Here is a 23,043-nt window from a genome sequence, read left to right as displayed (position 1 = left end):
GAAAAGCTTTAAATCTCAGTGAAACGGGCCACAGTGGAAAAGCCCTTTACTATATTATCGCACCTTATAAATAGCAAATTATATAGTTTAAGGTCAAGGAAAGAAATACTGCAATCCTAAAGCAACCATGCATAAAGGATGCTGGAAGGTTCATATTCTTTATTCCTTCTTTCCTTTTCATTCTTTCATCTAAAAAGAAGCTTTATTTATAGCTTGTCTCAGAAGACCTTCCTGAAACATCCCTTAGAGGTATTTTCAGAAGTATTTAATAATTTAACTTTTGCTTATATACGAGAAACTAAGAAAATACTGAAGAATCCTCCTAACAGAAATAGGTTTCCCAAAACAACCATAAATCTATAGTTTTAGAGTGCTGCTTATCTACAAAATTCTGTGGGATATTTTGAAAACTTGTACATCTCATTTTATAATGTACACAAACTCATAATCTTGGCTCATTTTTAAATTAAATTATTACGTCAATTTTCATTAAAAGTCAGCAATTCCTGTAACTATACAACTTCTTCTTTTTTTTTTTTTTTTCTTTCCCAGTGCCCATTCTTGCTTGGCAGTAATGGGGTGCAATACTTGTCCCTTCCATATGGGGAAAATGAATACTCTACTGCTGCCAAGATCAATCTTGTCTGTAATAAGGATAACTACCGGGTGATCTGTTGGAAGTAGCCAAATGAATGACAGACATGTGAGAGTGATTCAAGTGTCTATCCACAGCTATTTAAAATTAAACTGACACTGGGGGAAATGTTGTGTACCCATTTCTTTTTCCCATACACTAGGTATTTTTAACTGGCTCCCATGAAGATCTCATGCTTGCATAACCAAGGCAAGAATTAGGAATAAACCTTCCCTGGCCTTCATCTGGCAGTGAAATCTCCCTTCCTTACAGACTGCATATCCCAAAGGTGAGACCTCATTCCACAGAAGCTACAGGTCTTCCTGCCTCTCACACTACCTGACAAAAAGAAAGGGAAACAGCCTCTGAGTTTCTGGACTTAATCTCTGTACCCCTCGAATTCAGGTAGTATTGTTTCCTGCCATCAGTTTAAGTCTTCTTAACCATGTAAACTGAGTGAAGAAAGGTTCCGTTTGTAATTAATATTTCAGATTAAATAAGCCTCTAATGCTCAAATTGAGAAAGTTTAATAGACTTGTTTTATTGTGAATATTTGACAAGAGAGCAGAATTATTATTATAAATAATACTGTCAAGATAGAAGAGAAAGAGACAGAAAAATTATGAAAACGTTAATAACAGAATATTTTCAAGTTCCATTAAAAAGATGGAATTCTGTACAGTTTAGTAAACATGACCACTGTCACAGTACAAAGCCCTCAAAGTCTGCAATTCTACTTGTACAAACTGAGCCGGAGCAAGGCTGGGGCACTCCACACAGAGCATCAACTTTCTTATCAGAGTGGCAGAGGCAGGAGTTCCAACCTTGATGTAATTTGATGTAATGTAACCTGCAGTAACAAAAGGATCCTGCCATAACCTGCAGCATGGGTGATTTCTCTCCTTGATAAACTCAAGGAAAAAAAGAATTCACTGAGTGCTATTAGCTGCGAAATTCCTCCATCTACATCAAGGTATCATGAAAACAGCAGTCACTGAAAGAAGAAAGGATGGTCAGAGAAGAACCCACAATTTTGTCTTTGTCCTGTTCACACCTCCTCTAGCTACTGGCCAGAGACAGAACCTGTGATCTCCAGCTCTTCTGACATTAGTTTTCTTCAAAAAGCATTACTATTTATCTAAGAAGCTTGAATTCTACAAAAGCCCCAATGCCTACATGGTGAGATGGCATTCAGGAGTGGACACAACAACACAGCTGTTTAAGCACAGATTGTGGCAGAGAAACAAAAATAACCAAAACACTAATACAAGAGGAAAAAGCAAATTAATATTTTGTACCAAGCCACAACAGCAGAAACTAATCAGGCTGTTAGACCATTAGTAAAACCACGAGGTCTCACTCCAGCAGCTCTGAAACAGTAATGGATTTTCCCATGAAAACTTGAAAGAAAAGGTGAAAAAAGGTTTGTGTGGTATGATGGAAAGGAATGCCAGACACAGCTTTGGTCAAACATTCCCATTAAATATTTTCTCATTACCCACTAAGTTCACTCACAGGCCAATTTCACTGGCTATTTACCAAGGAGGTTTAAGATAATGTTTACTGCTCTTTACTGCTTTTCAATTTTCTAGGCTTGCTGGCATTTCCCTTCAAAAAATCCTTGTGAAATCAAAAAAGTAACACATGAATAGTTTATACTATACTGAGAAAATCTCAGTAGATTTTCTGTTATTCTGATTATATACATTCTACCGCTAAACTGCTATGCAATTACCTTTAAAAAGTTACTAAAGATGCCTTTTTTCTTTAGCAATATGGACTAAATCTCACTGAAATCACAGATATTATTTCATTAGAAATGAGAGCAGATCACGCTCTTTGCAGAGACAGATACTGGTGCATTTGTGCTTTTATTATACATATAGCTTAGCATAACTTCAACTCTGTAATGCCTAAAAAAACCCAAAACAGAAAGAGTAAAATTATGTATTTCAGCACTAGATAATATGGAAAATGTAAAGAAGTGCAAAACTTAGTTGCAGAAAACAAACTGAAGTCTTGGATAACATTATGTGTTTACCTTTAATTACACTAATGCTAAATGCTAACTGCTATTTTTGAGAGTATAAGGAAAAAAAAATGGAAACTAGGAAAGCAGCCGGTAGAAAGAAAGTAATTTCTGCTCTGCTGAGAAAAATGCTTTGATAAACTACACACAAGATATTAATCTCCCAGTTTACAGACCAATGATCTTTCCAACAAACAGCATTTACTGCTTACAGAACATAAAAGCCAGCTTCTTGAACATTCATTTGCTTTTAGCATGCCTTTATGGGTTTATATTTCATCAAACCCAGTAATTTGGGAAGAACAAGCAAAGAACACTAATGAAAAAGCCAAAAGATACAAACAAAAGAAAGACCTTGAAAAAATATACTGCTTTTATTTTGTTCAACCACTTATAGGAATTTTTCTTCTTTTAGATTCAGATTAATATGCTAAACTATGTTTTCCTTAGATGTGTAGAGTTAAAGTTATAAGCTAGACAGGCCTGTTGTACAGGTATTGGTAGTTGCTGACTCACTGAAAATTAGGTCATAAGATCAGTATTTGTCTAAATTATTCACCTATTAGTTCCATTATTTTCATTTCCACTGTGCAAAGCAGAAGAATGACAGTCTTAAATTTTATAACTACAAATGAAGAAAACCAGCAGCACTAAAACTCTATAGACCAAAGTGATTTAGTACAGTCTTTAAAAGTACCATATAAATATCAGCACCTATACAAATTTATAGTATAAAATTATGAACCTGCTTAGACTTGCATGCATACTTAAAACTTGACTATATTAGTGGCCCCAATGAAGTTGTTTATTCACAGTTTCTTACTGCTGGGTCTCTGTTTCATGTCTCTTTTGCATTTTTAAACAAAGAACAGAAATTTAGCTTTTGATTCTGAGAGAAACTGAGAGCAAAGGAATCTTTTGTGGCCTCCCCTGTAGCACGGTCTATCTTGGCAGGTAAACAGATCTTTAGTTTCCAAGATTTAGAAGACAAAGTTACCAAACGAACACAAAAATTTCTTTGAATGCAAAAAAGACTGGCGAGCAGTATTTCTCAATATTTAAATAGTTTTGGAGATACAGGATCCACCACTGACAAGCTTTTCCCTCTTGCAGCCTTAGGAGTTTAAGCAAAGTTTATGCACACTGTTACTGACATGACCATTACTAAAAGAAGACGCCATCATGACCACCTCCAAACACTCAGGTCTAAGGAGTTCAAATTCATGGTGAATGGAATGATGAAACTATCTTGTTTTTGGTGCCCACAGACAGAAGAACTCCTACAAAAATCTACTCCTTGCACTTTATCTTATGTAGTTGTTTTCCTTTTCTCTGTCATGAAGTTTCAGAGGAGATACTGAGGCATTCATGTTTTCTCTCAGAAAAAAAAGTTATAAATACTTGGCTATAAGGCTTATATCAGAAAATAAAAATCCCATATAATTTTTCACGAGTTTAGCTTGGTTTGTGGTTTGGTATGTTCCACAGGAGAAAAACATAAAAGCCAATTTCTACTGTATTTGGAGAAACTATTTAGTAGTAAGAAAAACTTCCAAAGTCATATAAAACCCCTTTCTATTTAGATTATATGTTTAAGATGAAAACAGGTGTTCTTCTGTGCTAGGAAAAAACACGTGTTTTCTGCTTTGGTAAGAATTCAGCATTTTTAATTTCCGAGGCAGCTGCTGCCAAAATTATAGATACAAGAAATCCATGTGTAAGCAAATTTTACCTTGGGATGGACTAATGGAGAAAGCAGGATTCGAAAAGAACAGAAAATACAAAGGTGGCAGTGTATAAACAACATCCAGCAGAAGGAGGTTTGATCTGCTGTGCTAGGAAAACCTGTTGTGCTCGCTTATAAAAAGTGCAGAAGGAGAAAATGGTATCCTGAAACAAAGTGACAAAATCGCTAACCTGAAATACTCCAACAACTAAAGGGACATAAGCATACATTGCTGCACTTATCAGTGGCAATTCTGTTGTAATTTCACCCACTCCTATGAGTGAAATAACACACCTTATGGGTGTTTGTTATCACCCATAAGTTTACTTGTATATCACAAGAGTAAAAGGACCTTTTCATCTATGGTATTGAGCTTTTCCCTTCTGCACAAAGTGGTCAGTTCAAGCCATGAACAGACTCTTCTGTATTACAGGTTCACAGCTTTAGGTTTTTGTAGTAACTGGTGAGAATGGTGTTTTTGATGGATTTCTTAATAATGCCTTCTTTTTGCAACAAATTGTTGCATTTAGACAAGCTAGAAACACATTCTAGGGTAACCACTAATCTGGTCTCATGGTCAAAAACAAGTTTTGTCACAATAAGGCATTTCATCATGATAACTAGTGAAGTAAACAAAATAAACATCTATGTATTTTAGGATTTGTGTCTCACTACACATATCTAGAAGGGTTCACAGAAATCCTTGAGAAATGCAATGCTAATACCAGAGCAGGGAAACTCTTAGCCTGCTTAAACACCTTGTCCTAGAATTTTTTTTTTTATTTAATTGAAACAGTTATTCCGACTACTCTAGCCCTATCTCTTAATCATGCAATAGGAAAATCACAATAGTGTTAGTAGGTAATGACCTGTATAAGGGAAAAGAAGCATATGAATATGATTTCATTCATATTTTGAAGAGATGATTAAACTAAAATACATACCGCATCTGTAACTTCTATCTCATACAGCTTCTGGAAGGTCTCACGATAAAAGAAAAACAGCTTCCCACTGCCACCACCCTTCTTAACAGAGGTGCCTGTGACAAGGATCTTATCATCTGGACTGAAACAACAATCTGTCCTGTTGAAGAAAACAAAGCATCTCACTGGGCAGATAAATAATTAACATATCAAGAACTTAGATATAAACTGCACTCTTTAAAACAATCTTTTCTATTGGTTAGTCCTTTCCAGACAAAGCTTGACATTTTGTGACCTGTCATGTATTGCTGTAGTTATGAATTAGAGTTATCTGTTACAATTGTTTTTACAGTGGTGCACAACGTGTGCAAAACAGGCAGATTCAATAAAAATCCTCTTCCTAGCAAAATTCTCCTCCACTCAAAAGAAACAAACAAAAAAAAAAGTACTTTCAAATCTGGCTGTCATCATTAAGTTAAAAAATGTACTAATCATGAAATCTGGTTTTGCTGATGATACATTCCTCAGTGATGCAAGGTGGTGTGTTTATACATTGGCCAAAAATATTTTTCTGTTTATTTTTCCTCTGTGTTACAAATTGCAGTTAAGATTGAGCTGTCCATGACTTGTCTTTCTAAGATCTTATTTCAAAATTACAAACTGTCCTTGGGGAATCTGGCTGTATTACAGCAATAGAAATACAGACCACAACAATAAAAATACTGAAAACAATACTTAGCACTATGCAGTAAAATAAAATCCGCACTTCTGACACTGTAACATGAATTCATATCATGTACCTTCATGTTATGTCTAGTTTTTCATTCAGCTCTTTTTTTATTAATTATAGACTAAATAAGAATAAGATTTACATCTATATCTCATTACACACATAAGGGCCTCCTCCTGAAATGTTACTAATCTAATTAGACTTAAGACATATGAGACTGAAATATCACAAAAATAAGATCTTTTAAAGCAACCTAAGATAGACCAGAATTGTCACTGCACAGTTGTCCTTGTGCAGTCCCCTCTGCATGACTGTGGATCTAGTGACAACTGAGGATAAGATCTCCAGCAGAGCCCTTCTCCACTCAGCAAAAATACTGCTATTTCTGCTAGTCGGAATAAATTAGAATACTTACATCGGAAAGAAGCTAGGCAGTCCATCTGCTGAATTAAGAGGTTTTTTAAATTGTCTAATATCCCATATCTTTAAAGTATCATCTCCTATGAAACAGAAGAGACAAAGGTTAGCAATGAAGAATTCAAGTCAAGAACTTACACACGTCAGAAAATTTCACTCTCAAATTCAGAGAGAAGGAGAACAAAATAATATAATAGAAGCATCCAAAAAGGGAACAATTTTTAAGTTTTTCCTCAGTAAGTGACTATGACAGTGCAAGGTTGAGAAGCTCGATATGCGGCACTCCAGTACACCAGAAACTTCTCCTCAAAGGCTCAATTCTATTGTGGTAATCCCTCTTATCCCTCACTATTCACAGTGGAATCATATTCCTCAGCCACTAATTTATTCTTTGTTTGTGAGCATTGATGTTTTGCTTCTAGGAGCAAATTTAACTTTCAATATATCTAAAGAAATTACAAATGTTGCTATGGACACTCTAGATCAAAAACTAAAGTTTTATATTTGTGGGTTTTAACTGTTCTGAAAAAACAATCAGGAAGAACATGAAAAGCATATGAAAGTCTTCCCCCTTCTTTAGCAGGCAACAAACTGCTATCTCAGTATGGAGAAGAGGCCCTGGAATCACTCAGAAATCCCCAGGGAAGGGGGTCGAGGGAAGCAAGAGAAATCACACTTACTGTAATGAAACCTTTGCACCAGACTACCTTTAGCTATAAAAGCCAAAATCAATGAAACCTTTGCACCACACTACCTTTAGCTATAAAAGCCAAAATCAAGTTTACAAAAAGAGATTTGTAGCAATTTTCATCTGTATTTGAAAAACATGGTGTGACTGTAGGCCAGTAAAAGTCAGGCTGTTTATCCCTTTTTGAAAAGTTATGACATATTAACAAAATGAGAACAGGGGTAAAAAAAAAAGATTAATAGTTATTCTTAGAGATATCTACATCTCCTCTCTGATTGTCCTTCTGGAACACATATTTCCAGCATGAGATGAGCTACAGAATTTGAGCTTTGAAGTACCTCACTCAAGCACCTAGACACGTCCTAGCATTTGACAGCAGTGCCTCACACTTTCAAGGGTAAAAAGAAGGACATTTGAGCATCAATTCTCTTTAAAAATATCCAGACAAAAAGTTACAAAATCTTTCTGACCTAAGAGGCAAGACCTGCTTCCTTCCAAAGTACAAATCTTGCAGGGAAGTAATTTGGTTATCTACAAGTATTTTGTGGATTCATAGCCTTTAAGCTCAAGAGCTCAAAGGAGGCCTTGGAAATAAAATGTTTTTAAAAGAAGTAACAAAAGAAATCAAGGCCAGCAGTGCCCTTTACAGGGAAAGCAGTAATGTGTGGCCTCGTACATCATGTATGTTTATATTAAAGACTAGGATAACTCCTTACTACAAAATATTTTTAAGAAGTGGACAACTTAAATAAATGATGTCTAGAGTAGAGTATATTTCTGTTCATTGGGAAGCTAGAAAATGACAAGAAAGAAAAATGTTGAGTCCCTGTTTTGGGAATATGTGTTTTCTTATTGTTTCCCAGTAGACACAATCCCAAGTACTTCAAAGCATTTGGTCTTGCAAAATGAGCCCTCCCTTTTCCCTCCCACCCCTCAAGAAAAAAAAAAACCAAAAAACACTTATCGTCGAGATGTTACATCTAAAGCACCAGCACTTTATAAATGTGTATGCAAAGGACAGCATTTGGCCACTTTGCAAATCTCCTGGATAGGGACAGATCTACGGCTAGCAGCCAAGGCTGTTCTGTTCCTAGTGGAATGAGCCTTGACATGATCTTCAAGCTGTAGTCCTGCCAGGTTTTAGCAGGAGAAATGCAGTCAGACATGTACTATAGCTCCTTTGCTAGCAAGAAAATGTAATGGGCTAGTTTAAAAAATTTAGAAGACTCAAATTTAGGGTTGATTTCAAATCAACATTGTCTTAAATAGTTCGGAAATAGAAGAGTAAGTATTTGGACAGGGGAAAATGCTAGTAGAATGACTTGCTAATGCTGTGAAACTTTACCATCATTAACAATTTGCTCCAATTCACTTTTCCTAATTAAAACTCCCAGTGTGCAAATGCAAATTGATTCCTAAATCTAATTTACATTTCAAGTTGAAATCACTGTCACTAAGATCACAGAATATTGCCTTTCTTCAGCACCAAGGATTTTTCCCAGTAGGATCCTTCTATCAATGCTTAGGAGGCAGCTTTAACAGAGCTGCAGCAGTTGTGATCTGTTTTTAATTATTTTATATATGAACAAAAATAATTATCCTTAAACAAAAGCATATAAACAGAAGTTGTGCAATTCAGTATGAATATTCAAAAGAGTCTACTCAGATCATTCAGTATTTTTTCTTGACAGCAGACTTCTCCAAAGCCTGGCAGGATTATTTAAAGCTTTTATAGCATTTTTAGTAGCATTTCAAATGCTATTTTTCACCATTTTAATAAGGATACCAATAAACAGGCTGACACAATCAGGTCAAGACACTGTTATGCCAATGATATTGAGCACTGGATTTATCAAGAGGTAACAATTAGGTCCTAGATAAACAGTCTTTGGTGAGCAAATATAGGCATTTTTCAAATGCCCTTTAGTCAAAACAAGGCCGTAGCACTAATACTATAAAGATTTTATCTGATTTTTTTTCTTTTCTTTTCAGAAGATATTGACCAGGAAGACAAGCACACGAATGCGAGTAAGCCCAAAAGAAGCAAAAATGCTGCCAGGAACTGACAAAGCCTACAGTCAGCAGCATTTAAAAAGAGGGAGTCCTCTGAAAGCAAAGCTCAATGACAGAAATTGTTCACAGGGATCAATGAGTCAAAGAAACATGGGAAATGGGAATTTTAAAAAGTTACAGCTTTGGAAACACATGGCATAACAAGCTTACCAGAATATGTTTATCAACTCTGAGCCTGTCTGTGAAGGCTTATACTATGTATGTGAGAGACACCTTACAGAACAAGGTACAGGCTTCTGCATTCTGTACTGGTTCTACAGGAGGAGCTGCAACAACTACAGAGCAACCTTTAGAGGCATCAAACATTAGCACCAAAGCCAAAGATCCTGTGAGGGAAGTCACAAATTGAGAAATCTGTACCTACATTTGGAACACTTCTCAGCATCATCTGCATCCATACCAGCCTGATCAAACAATTGCATCATCCTCTCTAAACATATGGAATGAACACACAAGCATACGGCTAGAAGGATACCAGAAGACTTTCATAATGCCATTTCAGCTCCCAGTGTTGCGCTTACTTGACTATGCCTATTAAAACTAGTAAATGCATTTCTGCCATGGTTAGAATGAACGCCAGCGTTCAGCTTCTAAGAAATATTACTTGACAAAAACCCATCTGATTTTTGAAATGCCAATGTCTGGATTTACTATGAAGAGCAGTATGTTATTACACTACACAAAACAGTCACTATACGTGCTGATGCATAACCTTTGAGCGTACATGTTTCTATATTTTAAACCAATTTCAAAATGAAGAAATACAAGTAAAATGAAAAAGAAAAAAGACCAACCAAAAAAAATAAAATCAGGAGTCAAAAAAATATTTTTAAAGTTTTACAGTAAGACCTCAAGTCCAATCCTAATTCTTATCTCTCCCCTGCTAAACAAAGAAAATGTTCTCCAAATACTACCCTTCGTTGTTTCAAGCATGCAGAAATATCACTTTCTTATGTTTCTGTCAAGTTACTACCTAATATCCAACAAGAATAGCACTGGAAACTTTCATAAGCAGCTCCTTAGGTTTTTATTTTCCCTTGTGCCTGCAGCTGAGCCATGCCTCATCTTCTCATATCCAACACAGATCCACATCAGATGCAGGAAAGTCCATAAGGCTTTCAATGAAAGTTCCCATGCCCCAAACAACTATCCTCTCTTTGATCCTCTGCACTTGGCAGGTGTGTTAATCTACAAATGCTGGATCCCCATCTGCTTTTGTTGGTACAGATCCAAAGCAATACTCATATTGAAGCACTAACCAAACAAGTCAAAATAAGGTATGAATCCTTCTTACTTTCTAGCATAGTGCACACAGAGCTCTTTTTTTTCTCTTAATACACTAGACAAAGGTAGCACTTTTATCCATACTGAGTGGCCAAATTTCTGTGCAGTCTTACATTCTGCAAACAATCAATCAACATTTTATACAGCTTAGTGCAGAGTGTGGAAGATAAAACCTGAGTAAATGAAAGTCTGTTTAACACAAGACAAAAACTGGAGACAGATGAGGAAGAGCAGGCAAGAAAAAGTGCCACATGCAATAAAAATAAGAAAAGGTTATTTATGTGGTCTACATTTACAAATGTGAAACAGAAGAGAATTTGCATAAATGGAGGTTTCAAGACAGCAGTAGTGAATACCCCTCACTATGTAATAGCCTTGTTTGCTGTTATATTTAAAAGCACACCAAGGTTTATCCCTAAATTTCCTGAATTATGTTTGTGTGAATTTTTTGGGGCAATCACCACTGGCAGACAGACACAGCATTTTACTTAGTGCAGAATCGAAAGACACACAGTTCACATATTTTCCAAGCAGGAGAAGGCCCACACATAATAAAAGTCTGATTCAGTAAGGACAAAAAAGCTTGAGAGCTTTTACCTCACCACTTACAACCCATTTGTGATGGGTAGAGTGGCAGCAGAACTCTGAACGGCAGTTCAACTCAGGACCCTGAACAGCAGTTACAAAACAACACAAGTGCCGTTAGTGTTCATATGCCTAGGGCCTTCGAGGATAAGACTACAAAGTCCTTACTCTGAAAGATGTGTTCTGGGAAACAACATTTGGAATCTTTGAGATGTGGCAAGACATACAAAGAATCAGTGAGGCCACACCCAATATCAGCTGCATTTCACTGTACCGACATGCACTGGGTCAGACACTCTACCCCCTCCAGGGACAAGGGCACAGGCAGGACGCAAAGCAAATGCAAGCTACTTGGCTAGGAAACACATCCACTACTTCAGAGTTTTCTTCATCTATGAATACCTACATTCTGGTATTTTGTCTATGTAATCTCATTCTGTCTATGTACCAAACTGACCAGATGTTCTAAACATATGTTAGGCACAGTGTTAGCCAGCATTAATGTATACTGCCTCTCCCTAGGCCTGTTTATTTGGCCTAGGGGCAATGCTAATGCATACACAGAGCTTCTGGTTACAGCTGTTTTCCATCCAGACAGCTTGGCTTGTATGCTTGCACCTGCCTGCAAAGTACTGGGCAGACAAATCTCTGCATGAAAAGCTGTCTTCAACAGACACAATCCTATCCCAATAATGAAGTTAATGAGTCCTCAAATACATCTTTGCCTTCTCAAGACTTGTTCTAGTATCTAAGACTCATCTATAAAAGTTGCATCTGAAGTTTACAATGCAAGCCTGTTTTCCCAGTCCTCTGGACTTTCCAAATTCTTTCACCATTCAAGTACATTTTGGAAAGTCAATTCCAGTCATCAAGTTTTGATGTTTTTAATACACATTAGATAAAAATTCTAATTAGGACAGAAAATGACATTGCCTAAGACAGTTGTATGAGGAATTAATACCTACACAGATCTAGTGTTACTGACAAGCACTTATCTTCCATGGAAGAACTAAGCAACAAAACTGGACTTTTTAAATTTTTAATTAACCTAATGATTTTCTTTCAGTGCATTATTATTGCTAGACGAGAACAAAGATCAGAAACTGTGCAATATAACCAGCAAAGTTATCTTTAAATATTTCTTTAACTGCAATAAAATTCTCTTTCAGGAACATAGTATTGTATGGTGTATCAAATAAAAGTAGTAAACTGTGAAATACTTCATATTTGAAGCACTAGTATCTGATTTCACTACCTTACCTCCACCACAAAAAAACTACATCTAACAATTAATGTAGTCTATATGGTTTGTTTAATGAACCATTTCATTCCATTAAAAACGTCTTACATTCAACATGTCATAGGGTTCTTTCAATCACCTACCTCCTCGGCTGGCAAGGACAGTACCATCATAGGAAAATGTCAAACATGAAGTGTCAGTGCCTGAAGCATGGGCTTGCCTGCAGTGGAACTTCGTATGTACCTGATTGCCAAACAAACAAAACATTACAAAATAAATTACAATCACAAATCAAATAACAAATGAAACAAATGGGACAAACATTACTTCATAGCATTTTCTGTGCTCTGCTGCTATTCATTATTCTAAACAGAAACCCATACATTTTTAGGAGGTACAGTAGCTAAGTATTTCCAATAGACTTTTAAAAATGTCATATTAGTTTTAGAATATGCTTTCATAACAAGAGCTTGAATGCAAGATCTGAATTCTTCATAGGTTTAAATACGCAGTACAGATTTACATAGCATCAGCACTCTTGGAAAACTCCCACTAGCACTGAACAAAGGTAGTTATGCCTAGTTAAGATAAAAATACATTCCAAGACAGTTCTCAACACTCCCCTAAGCAGGCTTTTAGTTTGAGAAACCACCAAAATACAGTGTACATACTTTGGAAAGGACTGAAAAGGACTGGAAAAATTTACTTTTGCCAAATTAATTCCTGGCAGAATTCATGGCTTACATAATAGAACAAAGTTCAGATAGTGTGAGGTTTGTGTTCTATTTAGGTACAGTAAAGTTCTAGTATGGGAACGATGTATATTTTATTTTAATTATTTCTGTTTTGCTGATAATCCTAAAGAAAGGTTGAAATTACCTTCAAGTCCACATTTTGATCTTGTATGGAGATCACTTCTTATTTATTAAGTCATTATTTAGTAAAATACCTAAAAATTCTATTAATAGGGAAGGAAACTCAAATTAAATTTAAATGGTCTTGTCAAATCAAGCTTTCCCACTTCACAACCAAAAACAAGGGTCTCAGCTACGATTCCAAGACAGGAAGTGGAACCACAGGAAGGGAAAAGACAGAAACAAACGAATTTGAGACAGGTTAATTCCTTTTTTAATACCAAGGTAATTATGCTTCTCATTTGTCCTCTTTTTGTAAAAGAAAACTAATTCACTAGTTGTAAAATTAGGCATTCAAGACTTAAGGGTTTCCAGTGCAATTGTATCTAATCTCCCCCTCTGTAAAATGAGGATTAAAACACAGAGAAGAAAATGGCAAACTAGTGACCTTGAAGTTCTTTATTTATGGTGTGATGAGTGATGAGCAAAACACAATTCACGCATATAACCATATCTTTTCAGATGAGGGGTTGAACAACATGCAGCAAAATCAGACCTAGAATCCCACCCTGAACAGTAAGAGGACAAAACAATGAGCAGCTGCTCAGTGATTTTTATCCAAACTATGCATTAAAATAGACGCATTTCTACAGAATAAAAAAGAGGATGTGATCACAAAAGGAGAATGTGATCACGAAATGCAATCACACAGACTGATTTACGCTTGCATAGGAATCCTCAGTAAATTTATCTTCAAATTTTTGACTATGCACCTTACTAAGACTCTTTAATGGATTATTTTGTAAGTAAGAGCCACAAACTAGTGAAGTAATTAATGCTGTTTATTCTTAAGAATAGTTGTTCTAAATTCGGTTCAAAAGCTAGAGAATCTTTGTCTGATAATGTTAATAATTATTGCAAGCTTATTTTGATGTGCAGATTTGGTCAGTCATTAAGAGGAGTCATGTGAGGCATTCCATCCACAAATGACTCTTCAATAAACAAAGGGGGACTTCAAATACCAGCAATATGCTTCTTGCAGTATCTGAACACAGAATGCAATGGCCTACACTTAGCCATAGTAATTGTTTTGAAATTACTGTCACTTCCAGCCAGTTATGCATACCCTGAAGTCTATGAACAGACTGCGGTTTACAACTGTTTGTCTTTGGTGGGAGTGTTTATTAATACTAAAAATCATATTTTGTCCATCCAATTGCTTAAAAATTTCCAAGTGTGTGGAAACGTGTAAAGAATAAAATGTGAATTGGCTATCAGGAAATAAATTTTCTGTAGTATTTGTTAAACATTAACAAGCAATTAAAACTATGTATTTATTGTGTAAGAAATACCATGGACACTTTCAAAAACATCATTTATGGTTAATATTCACACTTTAAAAAATGATAGAAAGATTACATTACGATATTAAGCGAATTCAAACAAATTGAAAAAACTTCCTTTGGACTCCGCAACACTCCCATCCCTCCAGGCAATGTCACACTGACATACATATATTAAAATAACATTTTTTTCACTCTGCTGCCCAACTTAATGTAAGGGTGTAGGGTTTTTTCCTTTAATTTCATCTTCAATCCAAAATTCTTTCCTCTTGTTTTGTGTTGGATCCAAATTAAAACACAGAAAGAGATCTGAGGTCCAACAAATGCCTTTTCTTTTATGTTTTACTAGTAAAAACCCTAAACATCTATAGAGAGATAGCAAATCACATAACAGTCAGATTTTGTGTTATTTTCCTATGGGCAAAGATACTGATTTTATTTAGCATTTATTTGTGAATCCATCAATAAAACTTCAACTGTGTCTTTCAGAAATTAACCAAATCTGCCTAAACTGGCCTCAAGTTGTGCCAGGAGAGGTTTAGACTGTATATTAGGAAAAATTTCTTCACTGAAAAGAGTGGTCAAGCATTGGAACAGGCTTCCCAGTGAACCGGTTGAGTCACCATGCTTGGACGTATTTAAAAGACGTGCCAATATGGCTCTTGGGGACATGGTTTAGAGGTGGATTCGGCAGAGTTAAGGTTGTATATAAGGTCATAAATAGTGGGACTCAATGCTCTTCAGGGTCTTTTCCAACTGAAATTAGTTTTTTATTCTACATCATGCACTACAGAGCCTTCTCAATGAAGTACTTATACTCTGACCAGTTTTTGCCCTTTTTTCAACTGTCCTGTAGAGAAAGGAAAACAGCAACACATAGATGTCCAAGACTGACATAATTTGCCCCTTAATGACAAAAATTAAACTAAAAAACCAAATTTTGCCCAACTCTATCCAGCTTTGATACTTTAGGATTTCATGTAAAACCAGGCTTGACTGAAAGAGATAGTAAGATTGTATCAGCAATTCTATGTCTTTAAAAATAAATTTGCTCAGTTTACCAGTAAAAGATTGTTTTCCTAACTTTGAGCTCTGCAAGTTTGCCCTCCATATATTATTCTGCAAAGGAATATAACCCTGAATTGTAGTACTAAATCAAATATTCCAAAATGATTGAAGGTTGAAAAGAAGTTTTTACACATACTGGCAAACGTTCATTGCAGTTTTCAAAGAAAATAATGTTTCTGGCATCTGACCTCTTAGTATTTTTAACATATGTCTAATCTTGCTAACAAATCATTAGCAAAAAAATTGTTATCAGAATGTTTCTAGCTGGAAAGACATGAAACAACAGAATCAATGTATGCAATTACAAAATTTGATTCAAGAAGGGAAAGGAAGAGCACTGAAACATAAGATAAAGATGTCAAGATAATTAGGGCAAAGTGCATTTACGTATCTCCTTCTTACTCTTCTCCTTTTTTTGCAGAGGTGTCTGCTACAATGAAGTAACAGTCATTGCCATACAAAATTTGACAAGTTCATCAGTCCTTAACATTGTTTAAAGGTTTAGTTCTTCAGCAAATCCTGCAGTAAACCACTAGCTTCTTCAACTTCTTTAAAAGCTTTCTAACAAATAACTCCAGCAATGTAAGCACTCTCCTCCTAGCTTTGTATTAGCACGTATATTTTTGTTAATCAATTACAGCTGACTGTACTTGTGTGCAAAATGAGATGACAGGCATAAAACATGAAGCGCATGTGAGAAAGGACACAGTTGCATGTATCAAAAAAACCAAAAATAACAGATAAATTTCAGATAAATACTTGCAATATTGCCACAGTCCTGAGAGCGAATGAGAGCCAGAAGACAAAAGGAAACCAGAGAACAGATTGGGAAAAGGTGGGGGTGGGGGCAAAGGTACATGACTGGAGGAGCATCAGCAATGAGTATCCCTTGTACAAAAATCTGTATGGACTTAAGAGGACCTATACAGGAAGTGAAGATGACAGTGGCCACATGAATGGTTTACCACAAAAGAATGACCTACAACAGAGTCACATGACTGCAGCTCTGCATCTCACAATTGCTCTCCTGCTCCAAAACACTCAATAAAACTTGTTCTAGGAAAAAGACAGACCTACTCAGTTTGTTCACCTCAGAAATCCAAGCCACATCTATGAGAAAAATAACAGTATGTCTAACTGATGGAATTTTTTAACTTTCCACATTGTTTCTGGGATACAATATTTCACAGTAAGCCAACACTTTCCCAAGATTATAATGCTTCTCACATTCTGCCCCTGTCCCCCCACCACTTTTCTTCTAACAAAATATTGCATGTCCCAGCGAAGACATTCTTCTTCCTTCTTATTCCTAACATCTTCTAGATTTTTTTTAAAGCAAAGGCAGTAAATTAAAGCAGGCCTAGGGGAAAGTGGGACCTACAAAGATGGCTGTATCAATCTTTCTCTGTTTTACAGATGTATAGCAAAATATTACTTATTTATTAGTGTGAAAACAGTCCAACCACAATCAAGACTTATGCTGGTTTCATACAGGAGGCAGAAGGGCAGGACAGCTCAGCAGAGATGCCTGACAAGCAAGTCCCAGGCCATGTACAGCTACTTGAGTTTAAAATGAGTCTTTTTAGCCAAGATGCTTACAGCAAAACAAAATAGCTCACACTGACAATATTCAATTGCAAAAGTTGAAATTTTTAACAAGTGTAAAAGCCTTCCAAGATGACATATTATCATAGGCCAGGCTCAAGGTGATAGAAGTATCAGTTACAAAGCTGCAAGATGAAACAAACAAACAAACCAGAAATCTCCTTTTCAGTCACGACTGACCAAAGCTGTCTGGGTCTTTGTTCAAAGTGATCCCATCAGAAACAGACAACATCTCAGAGCTGTGATCACAGCTGACAAGGCAGACAGGTTCCCAAGGCAGGAGTTACACTCTCCAAATGTCTACTTCCCCATCCCCCCTTCAGCCACTTCAACTGAAGGAAGCCTATGACCTTTGCTATCAATTATAATCCACAAAAGAAATCTAAGGGTACTTTCTGGGTCTAGTGTATCAATTAAAAATTGTCAGGTCTACATATGTCAGCTGAATTCAGGAATTTCTCAGTATTTTCCCTGAGCAGGCAGTTGCAGGCTACATCAGATGCTTTCCTTAAGTCTCTGTAAACATGATCCCAGGGCTTTCAACTTATGTGACAGCTCTTCAATACCACTTCCCGTGGTGTAGAAATGGATGCTGTTTCAGTAATGAGGCACATTGATGCAAAACAAGATTAACTTGTGAAATCTGAGGTTTTCATGTTTACATGATTATACTCTTACATTATTTCCTCTTCTCTGTGACTTTCTAACTCAGTGACATCTACATGCATAATTATCAGACCTGAAACACTCCTCCTTTTCTCTCAATCCTAATTAATCAGTTATGAATACAGTAGCCTAATCTTACTTGCCACAATCAGGACATCTGACTTACAATTGTATTTAACTGTCCCGTGCAATCATTATATTCTCATCTGTTGCAACTAAGGCCTTTTATCTGGGTGACAAGTCTTCAGGATTTATCTCTCACACTCAGCAGTGGTTCAACACCCTTCAATAATCTCTCGCATGTATTTCATTGAGAAGCGTACCTAGTTATTTGCAATTACTGAACCCATAAAAGACTTGGCTCTTTTTTTTTCCCAAATATTCTGTAGTTTTTTTGAGCAACTACATTGCAATGAAAAAACTACATAACTGGCAGAAGAAAAAAAAGGTGTGTAATTATTTTTAAAATTTATGTTATCTTCAATGCATCATGCATTATATTATGCAATTGTGAATGAAAATAGAAACACAAGTGTGAAATATTTAGTCAGAAAATGCTTGGAAGTTAAGGAAAAGAGCAGTCTAAGAAGATAAGTCATACAGTGGTGCAGCCAGGCAAGGTGAAAAATTATTTAGTGTTTTGTTAATTGCAATTGATACAAAAACTTGATTTCTATTAAAAAAATATCTAAAACATTTATGCAGAAGGCAATGAGGAAAGACACCTGATACATCTGGCTACATATCTAGTGTTTAGGCAAAACAAGGAAGCAAGCAGGCCAGCCTGTTCTAGAGACATCTCTGATCCATTGTAAAGTGATGAGAAAGTCCTTCCTCTCTGCCCATGCTTCATTCACCAGGAAGAACATTCAACTTCTAAGAATATGGCTGAACACAGAAATAATTTCTTCTTATTTAAGCTTATTCATCAATAAACATTTCAGGACACCATTTTAGAAAGATAGCTTCTTAACAGCATTGCTAAATATTTGCCTAAAGGTTTGAAAATGAAACCCCAGCTGAATGTTTGGCTGCACGGTCAAACTTTGCATTTGAGAAAATAACCTATCTTGGCCACAAAAATGATACATATTATTAATAAAAATAGCTTTTGGAAACTATTCAGTTGGCTTCCTTTGGGGATTTTTTACACTGCATAAGAAAAACACACAAGGAACTTTCTTCTGTATCTTTTCATAACTTATCTAACCCATTTCATCTTATCCTAGCAAATTTACATTTTTCCTCCTTTGTACTATCATAAATATGGCTTTTGTAAACCAAAAAAAAAACCCAAAAAACTCCTCCTTTTGCCTCTCTAGATGTTAAATGGATCATTCTTAGACTTGTCCAGCTGTTGAAGGTTTCTTTGCCTTGCAGAAAACAATCAAATGTGATCAATGTTATTTTGCAAAAATCTTATTAAAGATTCAGCTAAGATACACTAAAACTCCCCTGAAAGTCCACAGACTTCTTCAAACTCAACTATGCCAACCCTGATATTTCATATAATTTAAAAGTAGCATTTGGCCTACTGGCAATAAATAAAAATATAAACAGAAAAAATTATAGAGAAGCTACTAAGTAGTCTTCAAAAAGCAACTCTGACAGACTTATTCTCAGCTTATTCCCAAATATTCAGTAAAATTTCTCATATTCTTTCAGTGTCCCCAAAGTTTAAACCGGTTCTGAGGTCTAACAGAGGCACAGTGTAAACAGAGTGAAATATGACTGAAAATACACAAAAATCTACATAAAGTTAACATTTCTGGTTCAGTAATCCTTGACCCAAAATGGTGTAATTTGCAGTCAGTTATCAAAGATGGTTGTATAATAAATCTATTTGCTTGCTAGAAACAGTAGCTAGCACACACATATTCTAAGAGGATGGGTGTATTTCTCTAAGAAATAAAAGCATTTTCACTAAACTTCTTGCAACACATCAAGCTATTCTTTCTTATACATTCTTTGATTTCTTTCTGATAAAAACACACTGTAACCATCATGCCATATTATCTCTCTGCATATTATTTAAAAATAAACAATTTGATAAAACTATGGATGTGGTTTTATTCATTCAGATGGAACAATGAAGATGGAACTATGCCTCAGTTAAAGGGGTGATATTTTTCCTCATGCATGTCAGTGATAAACTGAGCATTCTCAAGTAAACTTCAATTTCTTTTCATGCAATAATCTTATCTCAATTCCATAGCTCCTTCTTTGATGTTGCTTTTTTCTCACAATGGTTTTATATATTTGACTAGCTAAATAAGCAAGCAAATAAAACCCCCACACATGCAAGTAAAAAAACTGGCAAAGCAGGAAAAAAATTTCAAAAATTGTTTATAATAGTTTACACTAACAGAACAGTGTGTTCCAAGTTAGCTTTCAGAGCAGCAACCAAGTACCTAAGCACTAGATAGAGTGCTAGAGATAGAAAAAGCTTGTAATACCTTTTAGAGAAAAAGTTGCTTGCTATTCTACAGTGCAATTTCTGATTAAATTTCAAACATGGCCACTTTTAAAAGCTTTCTAGCTTTCACTTTTTAGCTTTCTTTTTTAACAGACATTAAAACAAATTACTATTTTAAGTATGAGAGGAAAGAATTTTTTTTGTTTGCAATTAACATCTTTGAATCAATTAATCCTCTCTGTCTCATGTAATATAAATAAGATGATTGTAAAAGGTATGGAAATATAAAAATGTCCAAATTGATATCCAAGAGTCCTTCAAACAGGCTGCAGTATTTCCATGAAAATTTGTCTCTGAGGATTGAGAATTGTTACACAGTTTTTCATTCTGTAAGTAGCCTTCTCCTCTATCATTAATGTTTGCTATTTGCTTCAAACCCCTCTTTCCTCTTCTTTTTCTTTTACATCTTTCATGATGCAATACCTCTTTCTGCTGCAATTCTCTTTGACCACTAGCATCCCTAGAATTCTCTTCCATCCAACAGAAAGATTCCTTTCATTCTCTTGTTCTAGCCTCCTAATTTCACTTCAGCACAATAATTCACACTTACACCCAGCTACTTAGTATTTCTTCTCCACCAGCAGTGGCATCCTCACAGCACAGAGAGATAGAAATTTCAGAAGCAGCAATTCATGTATCTCAAAATCTTATTTGCATTACCCAGTTTTCCCCAGTTAGCTCCATGTTCCTCTCTCTCTTGCCTTTTCATCCAATACTGACTTCTATTCCACCCTTACTCCTTGTCAATCCCACTATATTCCATGTGAGAATGCTACTTAAATTCCCTCCTGAGTCTCAGGATTATTCCTGACAAATCCAACATGGGATGCTACCCCACCCTTACTGTCATCAGCACTGGGGGAAAAGTGTCTAATTTCTGTCACTTTTTTCACTGTTTTATGAAAACCAGTATCTCCTGCGCACCATCCACATGTTGGCTCCCTTCTTCACTATTCCCACTGGTACATAATTACCTTTCTGTTTCTCTGGCTTATCGCTGCTACTCAATCCCCTTGGTCACTGAACTTCTCACTCTACAGTGTATTTTCACACATCTTATTCACAACCATGACTCCCAATATTTTCATGCTATTAAACTGCCTTCCAAAAAAGGTACATCACTGTCTCTCTGTTGAACATCTCAGTTCACCTCGACATCACTCAGTGAATGTTTAGCTGCCAATACAAGTTCAACATCATGAAAGCTGTTTTTCTTAAATGGATACTATATCTTCTCAATTTCCCTGGAAGATCTTACCTCCTTTAACCATTCATCATAAGAAAAATGTTGTTACATGCATCCCAACGTGTCATCTCCTTTGTCATACATTGTAAAACAAATTGTAATAAATCCAACCAATTACCCACTGCCAATATCATTATTTAATGTGTTTTCCCTTTTTGTTTCCTTGATAATGGTTCTTTACTTTTAGGGGTCCACTCTTGCCTCATTTTATCTTTTTTAACAGCTGTATTTCACCAATGAATTAAATACAATCTTTCAATTACAGCAATTACAGATCTTTCATTCATCTGCAAGCACATCTGTGTTTTTCTCAGAAAAAAAGAAAAGAAAACCAAAATCAAACCAAGGAAAACCACCACTCCTTTTTCTGCAACAGATGAGGACATACAGTAAATTATTAGATAAAAAATTATTAAAAAAAGGCAGGGTGGGAGACACATAGTAATCCAGTTTGCACATTGCCTTGTTTTTGTTTCCTGGTGTAAACCTCTTACCAATTTGACACTGAAGGATTCATTTTCTGACACAGCCACCTTTGGTTAGGAAGGAAGTCAAAACTGAAGCTTGTTTTACACATGCAGACAGACAGCAGCATATACTATTGCAGCCCTACCCTGCCCTCCCACCTCGATGCAACAGCCAAGAAACCACACTGACCTGTCTGGAATACAGAAAACATTCCTACACCTCTGCCAACACCTACCCATTACTTCAACACATCAAATATTGAAATCAAGCAGCCATTTTCACATTTGTGGTAAGTAATGGCTTGCAATGCAATGCTTTCTGCTGACTGCAACAGGCGTCCGTCCCTGTTTCTGAAAAATCACTTCGGCTCTTCAAGGCAGTCTTGAATATATGCTAGTACTCCTGACACAAGGGCAGGGATGCACTACCTGTCCCCCTTCTGCTCTTGTGAGCCCTGGTGAAACAGCATCCGTAAAGGCCCACACAGTGCACTCCAATGGCCTCAGCAGGATGAAGTTTGTTTACAGGTCTCGGACTCTCCAGGTGAGACCACAGAACTGCATAATCGTGAGGACAAAGAGCAGGTTAGTGAGCCACGATGCAGAATAATGCACCAAATATAAAATAAAGATTTTTGTGCTGATTATGTGTGACTCCTTTGAGCACAAAATAGTCACAAGACAAATCTCAAAGGGATACATATACACAGTGCAAAGTGAAATAGTAACCATAAAGGAATTTTTTTTTAAACTCTACATACTGCTTAATCTAAATGAAAATTACTTACATTGAAATATCTAAGAATATGTTTAAATTACTGCTTAAAATGACTATACACATTCAGAAAGTCTAATTGAACTAGAATGTCATTATAAGTCTCTGGACATACTCAGACACACTGTATATGCATTTACATGTAATTTGTGAAACACATAGGTAGTCATATCCAACTCAAAAGTCTAGTTCTCCATCTCATGAGAAATTCAGA

General features: G+C 36.0%; 1 protein-coding gene across 1 annotated transcript in view; it reads right to left on the bottom strand.

The window, feature by feature from the left end:
* The window catches only part of WDR70 (WD repeat domain 70), a 126,940-nt gene that overhangs the window by 23,294 nt on the left and 80,603 nt on the right, over positions 1 to 23,043 (bottom strand). The window contains exons 11-13 of the mRNA XM_038123454.1: positions 12,473 to 12,572; positions 6,458 to 6,542; positions 5,334 to 5,472 (exon numbers count right to left, since the gene is read on the bottom strand). Of these exons, the coding sequence (XP_037979382.1) occupies positions 5,334 to 5,472; positions 6,458 to 6,542; positions 12,473 to 12,572 (324 nt within the window). The remainder of the gene's footprint in view (positions 1 to 5,333; positions 5,473 to 6,457; positions 6,543 to 12,472; positions 12,573 to 23,043) is intronic.

The sequence above is a fragment of the Motacilla alba genome, chromosome Z (assembly GCF_015832195.1).
Source record: "Motacilla alba alba isolate MOTALB_02 chromosome Z, Motacilla_alba_V1.0_pri, whole genome shotgun sequence".
Lineage (NCBI taxonomy): Eukaryota > Metazoa > Chordata > Aves > Passeriformes > Motacillidae > Motacilla > Motacilla alba.
Note: the sequence above shows the minus strand (reverse complement) of the source record. Positions and strands in the feature narration are given on the sequence as shown.